The 6,813-nt window shown below is 43.4% G+C and overlaps 3 protein-coding genes and 1 non-coding gene across 4 annotated transcripts in view; 2 read left to right on the top strand and 2 right to left on the bottom strand.

The window, feature by feature from the left end:
• Window positions 1–2,407, bottom strand: part of Pmar_PMAR007570 (hypothetical protein) — a 6,403-nt gene extending 3,996 nt beyond the window's left edge. Inside the window, exons 1-9 of the mRNA XM_002770952.1 lie at window positions 2,228–2,407; window positions 2,133–2,187; window positions 1,938–2,021; window positions 1,721–1,890; window positions 1,575–1,670; window positions 1,056–1,172; window positions 615–699; window positions 493–569; window positions 245–359 (exon numbers count right to left, since the gene is read on the bottom strand). Of these exons, the coding sequence (XP_002770998.1) occupies window positions 245–359; window positions 493–569; window positions 615–699; window positions 1,056–1,172; window positions 1,575–1,670; window positions 1,721–1,890; window positions 1,938–2,021; window positions 2,133–2,187; window positions 2,228–2,404 (976 nt within the window). The 5' untranslated portion in view covers window positions 2,405–2,407. The remainder of the gene's footprint in view (window positions 1–244; window positions 360–492; window positions 570–614; window positions 700–1,055; window positions 1,173–1,574; window positions 1,671–1,720; window positions 1,891–1,937; window positions 2,022–2,132; window positions 2,188–2,227) is intronic.
• Window positions 2,408–2,717: 310 nt separating this feature from the next.
• Pmar_PMAR007569 lies at window positions 2,718–2,790 on the bottom strand. Its single transcript has one exon. It is a non-coding gene; the product is annotated as a tRNA-Ile (tRNA).
• A 236-nt stretch (window positions 2,791–3,026) lies between these two features.
• Window positions 3,027–5,522, top strand: Pmar_PMAR007568 (queunine tRNA-ribosyltransferase, putative; the record flags this gene model as incomplete). The annotated part of the gene is made up of 9 exons (XM_002770951.1): window positions 3,027–3,144; window positions 3,244–3,330; window positions 3,379–3,505; window positions 3,615–3,733; window positions 3,796–3,914; window positions 3,976–4,113; window positions 4,315–4,414; window positions 4,870–4,977; window positions 5,074–5,522. 9 exons carry the CDS (start codon window positions 3,027–3,029, stop codon window positions 5,520–5,522), a joined length of 1,365 nt encoding a protein of 454 aa, XP_002770997.1.
• An 855-nt stretch (window positions 5,523–6,377) lies between these two features.
• Window positions 6,378–6,578, top strand: Pmar_PMAR007567 (hypothetical protein; the record flags this gene model as incomplete). Its single annotated transcript, XM_002770950.1, has 1 exon — window positions 6,378–6,578. One exon carries the CDS (start codon window positions 6,378–6,380, stop codon window positions 6,576–6,578), a length of 201 nt encoding a protein of 66 aa, XP_002770996.1.
• Between the last annotated feature and the right edge of the window lie 235 nt (window positions 6,579–6,813).

Genomic DNA, 6,813 nt, shown 5'->3' with positions numbered 1-6,813 from the left:
CGTGAGGTGGCGTAAACTCGGTGTAAAACGCGATATTCGCGGTGATATGCAATAGTCGTGAAATGTATTTTTCATATCACTATGGTGAAACTCCAATATATTGCAAAATATAGATATGGAAATCATTTATAGCGCAAAATCGAAGAAAAAATGAAAATTCTGAGGAAATTTTTCGGAAAATTTTACATTTTTCCTCAAAATTTATATGCCAACTCCTATAATAAAAAAAGCGTACAAATATTACCGTTGTATTTTCTCGAGGCTTTCAGTTCTTTACAGACTCTCATCAGCATTATCAATGATTCGTTCGTCATATTCGAGAGCTCATCTTGCACTCTATTAGTCTTGATGCAGACCACCTACTTCAAAAACAATGGAGTTTAACCCCAGTGATATGAAAAAAAACTAGTGAGAAACACATTTTCGATTCACTTCATATCGCGTTTTTCACATGGAGTATTACGCCACTTCACATTTTAGTGAATTTCCTACATCGAAAAACGCCCTCCAGTCCTTTACAAACCTCATCAGCCCACGCATAGACAAACGCAGATCTTCCAACGACATACCTGTGCGTGAAAAATCAACAATTTCGGAATTATTCACGCACTTACTCGGTGCTAATTCCGCTGCTGCAGGAACAATAACATCAGTGTAATGTTTAGTTCGCAATCCATGCCGGCCGGCCTCATAAAGAACCTGGGAAAAATTTTCCCACGAGAATATTCATTTTCCGCATATTTTCCCGGAAAATATGAAAATTTTCTAAAAATTCTTATTGGTTTCTGTACACTTCTACCCAAATTCGTATATAGACTTCTATAATTAGTGAGAAAACTCTTGAGCTCAGCCGAGGGAAGCGAACATATATTCCTCCAACACTGATCAGCAGTATGGGAAAACATGCATATGGTCAACCACATGTGATGGTGACAGTATAAAAAATTTTCAGAAATTTCTGGGAAATTTTCACTGGTTTCTATACACTTTTACTCAGCTGAGAAAAGCGAACAAGTGTTCGTCAGGATGAAGGGTGAAAGTAGACGCTTTCCTACCAGAGCAATCGTGTGAGGGTCCATCAGTTTAGCACGCTCAGCGCTGTGACACGTGAAATCGAAAACTTCAGGGTGGTAGACCATGCCTTGTCCAAGCAGTTGCAGAGTGCGACCAGCCTGAAAAAAACGAAAAAATCTGAGAAAAAATTACATTTTTTTCCTCAAGTGAGCTGAGGAAAGCAAACATATATATTCCAACACATGCACATGGGGAAAATTCTGATAATTTTTTTCCAAAAAAGTTTCTTCAACTGAGCTAAGGAAAGCAAACATATATTCCATCACTGCGATTTCACAGGCCTGATAAAAACCAACATAGAGAAATTTTCAGAGAAAAATTCCGAAAAATACTCATTTCTTTCCAGTGTGGGAAAAATTTGCACATAATCGACGACGTATGATTGTGACAATGTGAAAAAATTTTCTGAAAATTTTTGGAAAAATTCTGCTGAGTCCTGTTATTCGTACGAGCTCGGGTATAGAAACTAAAAAGAATTTCCCAAAATTCCCTCAAAATACCTGTCGTAATTTTTCTCTCATCTCTGCTGGCTCCACATTTTTCATAAAGCGAAAACATATTGGAGTTACATCTCGCAGTGGGGCTCTCAAACGCAACTGAAAAAGATGTCATATGCAGGGATCGAACCCGGGACCTTCCGCACTACCTTCACGAAACTTTCCATCAGAGCAATCACGTCCGACCATTTCAACGACGCGCTTTCCACAGTAGCTATCGAGACCGTTCTGTTGACCAAATGCTGTAGCCTCCCATCTGAGAGCATATTCCTAGTTGCTGTTTCCGCACTTTCCACGGTCTTGGTTAACTCCTTGAGAACTGATGAAAAATCACTCTCAAAAATTCCGAATGTAATCAGCGTTTACCTGCAATACACTGTGAAGTAGTGAATGAATCTCCATGGCGATCAACCTGGACCAGCAAATTCTCGACGACTGCTTCTACCGCATCTAATGAACATGATGTAAATACTTCACACATTGCTTCGTTGAAATTTTGGTATTAAAAACTCGATAAAAGTTAGATTTTTTTATAATTGAAAATTATAAACTGTAACCTACCTTCCTCCGATATTTCACTTGATTTAAGAGCAACTCCCGGGAGAGCACCAAGAGCCTGAAAGACAATAAGTCCACAGTAACCGTGCGAAGCTCACCTCAGCACGATGCAGCGACTCTGAAGATCTCAGTGGTTGTAATACTCCCAAGGCTGCCGTGCTCCTCACATCGGGGGGATTTATGGTAGACGCTCTAGGAGGCTTCAAAGTGGCATGTGCAGCGGCTGAGGTGCTGAATAGGCGGCGGAGTGGTATCGCAGAAGTGCTCGGTGGCATACGAAATGGAAAAATAATAAAACTTAAAAACATCTCAGATCCGTCTCGGGCCGAAACCCATCATAGTTCGAAGCCAAAATGACGTAAACGAATACACACAATTGCAAGAGTAATAGAGAAGGCTCGAGCGTGAGTAAGGGTAGACGACGCCGTGTGGGCAAGAAAAAATTAAATTGTTGATTCTCAACTGAGCAGCGACAAATACTATTATAACAATGTCTATGCTCGAGTGTAAACTCCAGTTGGAGTGAAAGATACCCGACGTAAAGTGCTGCAACACAAGATGCACCGAACAACAAAATGTGCGGAAAAGTAGTCCCGGCGGGGGTCGAACCCGCGGCCTACGGCTCATAAGACCGTCGCTCTAACCACTGAGCTACAGGACCTTATATAATAATTAGTGATTTGTCTAAGAGCCTCTGTTCGGAAAGCCCTGGTCTCCCTTGAAATGTATGGATATGCATTTTAATACTCTTTATAACACAGCTTGAGCATCCTCGAAGTAACAACGATTAACCCCATAGAGTCAATCTCGTCAACCATCATCCTTTACAAAATCTACATTAGCTTCCAAAATGTTGAAGCACTTCATCTTTTTCCCTCAGCTTAGTCTGCCAAGTCAATGAAGCACTCCGAGACGCCCGGCTCGAACAGGTCCAAAAGTCCCGAGCCGAAGCGGTTCAAGGGCGACTACCAGAGCCCATTGAAACCAGGAGAAGCTCTTCATTTCGAACTGCAAGGTAGTATACGATCGAAATTGTACATTCATTACCACGGAAGGAATAAAACTAACACAACAGTTGTAGACTCGAACGACATTGAAAACTTCACGTCCTCAGGCACGGACGGCCGAGCTCGCGCTGGTGTTGTTCATTTACCCCACGGACCAGTGAAGACTCCCGTTTTCATGCCAGTCGGCACCTACGGTGAAGCCGCTCATTGCATTAACCTGTTTCCAGTTTTCCCCTCTGTAGGTACTATCAAGGGACTACTCTCGGAAGAGGTAGATGAGCTCGGTCCGGAGATCATACTGGCCAATACATATCATCTCGGGACGAGTCCTGGTGCTGAATTATTGCAGAAAGTCGGCGGACTGCATGAGTAAGCAGCGTCGTAGTGCAGTGGTAGAGCGCTCTGCTAGTATGGCAAAGGCTTGGGGATCTAATCCTTGTCGAGGCTCTATTGCTGGTATAATTCTACATGTCGTCAGGTACATGCATTGGCCAAGGAATTTACTGACAGACTCGGGCGGCTTTCAGATGGTCAGCTTGTTGAAGCTTTTGTCTATTAGTGAGGAAGGAGTTCATTTCCAGAACCCTCGGACTAAAGGTCCGTGAGCGGACCTATTTCGTATCTTTCATGCATGAACCTAAGATATGCATCTTTCTCAGAAATGATGATGTTAACCCCCGAAGAATCTATGGGGATTCAAAACTCAATCGGAGCCGATATTATGATGGCCTTAGACGATGTCGTCAGCAGCACTTATGAGGATCGTGCTAGGATGAAGGTGAGAATCTTAGGTTCAACCATGCAAGATACAAAATAGGTCCGATTTTGTATCACTTCAGGATGCTGTTGAAAGAACTATTCGTTGGCTCGATCGATGTATTGCTGCCCATAAACGACCACACGAACAGAATCTTTTCGGTATCGTCCAGGGCGGCCTCGACCGTGAGCTCAGAAGTTGGTGCCTCGCAGAAATCAAGGTAATGCGAAAAGTGTGGAAATATATGCACATGGTCAACTACACGTGTTAGTAAAAATATAGAAATTATGAAAAAAATTCTAAAAATTTTCCCACGTTTTTGTACAATTCCAGCAAAAATCGTTTGTGATTTTTCATAAAGTAATGAGGAAACTCACGAACTCAGTTGAGGAAACCAAACATACATTCTGGCCGCCCTCAGAAACGTAAACTGCCGGGATATGCTATTGGAGGGCTCAGCGGTGGCGAGGCTAAGGAGTCCTTCTGGCAAGTCGTCGAACAGTGCACTGCCCAACCCGAGGGTAATATTTTGCTGTTGTTGGAATCTGGGAACGGAATCATAAGGAATTTGAATATTTTTTAATGACATTCCTAATTTTGGAATAGGTGGGGTGATACAAGTTTATTTTCGAATTCGGGTAGAAGTGCACAAAAGCAAAAAAAAATTCCCCCAAATTTCCTCAGAATTTTCATACCGTCACTATTATATGTTTTCCCACACTTTCCAGTGTTGGAATATATTTTGGTTTTCTTCACTGAATATGAAAGTTTATATTCGAATTCGGGTAAAAATGTACGAAAACCAACAGGAATTTTCCTGAATTTTCCTCGGAATTTTCCTCGGAATTTTCTTACTGTCACTTATACATTTTCCACTTGTTGGAATATATCTCGGTTTTACTCGATTTTCGGTCATACTCGATGTATAAAACCCAACAAGAAATTTTTCAGTATTTTCCCACACTTTGGCATTCAGGACTGCCCACGCACCGTCCGCGTTACCTCATGGGAGTCGGTTACACTCTTGATATCATATGCTGCGTCGCACTAGGCGTCGACATGTTCGACTGCGTTTACCCCACACGTAAGTTCTCTCTTTGTGTTGTTGTATACGAGATATATGTTTGCTTGGAATCATCAAATTCGAAGTGTATGAGAATTTCCCAGAATTTTCCCACAGGTACGGCGAGATTCGGAACTGCTCTCGTACGTTCCGGTCAAATGCGTTTAAACCGCGCAGACTACCGTTTTGATTTCCAACCGATCGATCCGAGATGTTCATGCCCGACCTGCAAGAAGGGGTATACTCGTGCGTATTTGCACTCCATCGCTGCTAAGGAACCGGTGTGTGCGAAGCTTATCACGATTCACAACATTCACTATATGTTGACACTTTTAAGAGAATGCAGAGCTGCTATACTCGAAAAAAGATTCGCTGAGTTCGTCCGAGAATTCCTGGCAGAAATGTACCCGCGAGAATCTTCAATCTGCCCTCCAGGGTGGTGCCGACGGTGCTTGTCTAAGGCTGGTATTAATATCGATGATATGTATGATTGGGAACGATGTAAAGAAGGCCGGGATATGCCGGTTTCCGAGATTACTGCTAAAGCTGTGGATTGCGAAAAATGATTACTACGTTTCTCTCGAGATGCTCACTTTTGTATTGCCTAAAATAGTAGTGGGTGTTCTCAACTGAATGGATTTGAATTGCGTCGCTCCGCTAGATTGCGTGCCTAGCATGTTCTTGGTGTTAGACACCTTTAAGGACTTGGTTGGAAGGGTCTCTCTCTCCACGACCGTAGTGGACGTGATCTTGGTCTACACTTTCCTCGTTTCATTGCGAGCTATGGGTTAGCATTGAGCGATTTCTGCGTACATGATACCCCATTGGAGTGCGCAATTGATAATGCACGCCAACGCTACAATAAGGATTGCAATCCTGAGGACTCCCCCCGACGACCTTATGTTCATACTCCTGTATTGGACTACAGAGACTTCATGCGTAACTTGCCGCGATCAACACAAGCATGTACAGCTGATCCAAGTCCTTTGAAACTTCTTGCTGTTGCCGCTGCCTTACCCTCGCGAAGTTATCCGTGACGAATTGGTGGCGGACTCTATCCTGCCACCAATGAAGAGTAGATTTGGTGCATGGTTATATGTGCACGACCAGATGGTCCTCGCTGAGTCCATAGTGAACAAAAAAGTTCAGGTAACTCGTGTTGAAGAACTGGTACGAAGCCCATCGAGTGGTATAAGCAATGTTCACTTCTATTATAGAAAGTACTGAGCCCTGCTCATACTTTCTTCACCAATCCCGAGAAGTTCACAGTCGTACTCCGACGCTGGAGTAGTAGTGATTGCAATACAGCTTCACGTCCATGGGAAGAATCTTCCCAGATAGAGAGAAAGCTCTTCAACTCCCTCACCACTGAACACAACTTGATTATTAACTGGAAATGTCGACGAGTTCTATTGGCAGACATGGTCAAAGCGACCCCACGATTCTCTACCACATATCAAGGAACGGCTCTTGATCTCACTGGTCGCCTTTTCTTACTGGAACTCAAGTCTTGTGAGAATGAAGAGCAGTTCCAACAAAAGCTAATCAAGACTGCCCAGGATCTAGATCTTGAGGAATTCGATAGACGAATTCCTCAAGATTCCGGTCCGTCGGCGACGTGATAAACGCCATGCCCGACAGGAGAGGAGGAATTCTTAGCAGTTTTCCTACAAAAGGATGCGAAGCAATCCTCCGCCAGGCCAAAGTTTCTTCACCATACCAGTTGCCCATGATCCTGCCCGGCCTATAGAGCCTCTAACTACAAGTGCCTCGAAACCCATGAAGCTCTCACCTCCATCAATAAAGCTGGGAAGCTCAAGGATGGCTCTTGGAATTACCCCGGAGGAGTCAGAGCGT

This window comes from Perkinsus marinus (genome assembly GCF_000006405.1).
Source record: "Perkinsus marinus ATCC 50983 genomic scaffold scf_1104296964148, whole genome shotgun sequence".
Lineage (NCBI taxonomy): Eukaryota > Perkinsozoa > Perkinsida > Perkinsidae > Perkinsus > Perkinsus marinus.
This window is presented reverse-complemented; position numbering and strand designations above follow the sequence as displayed.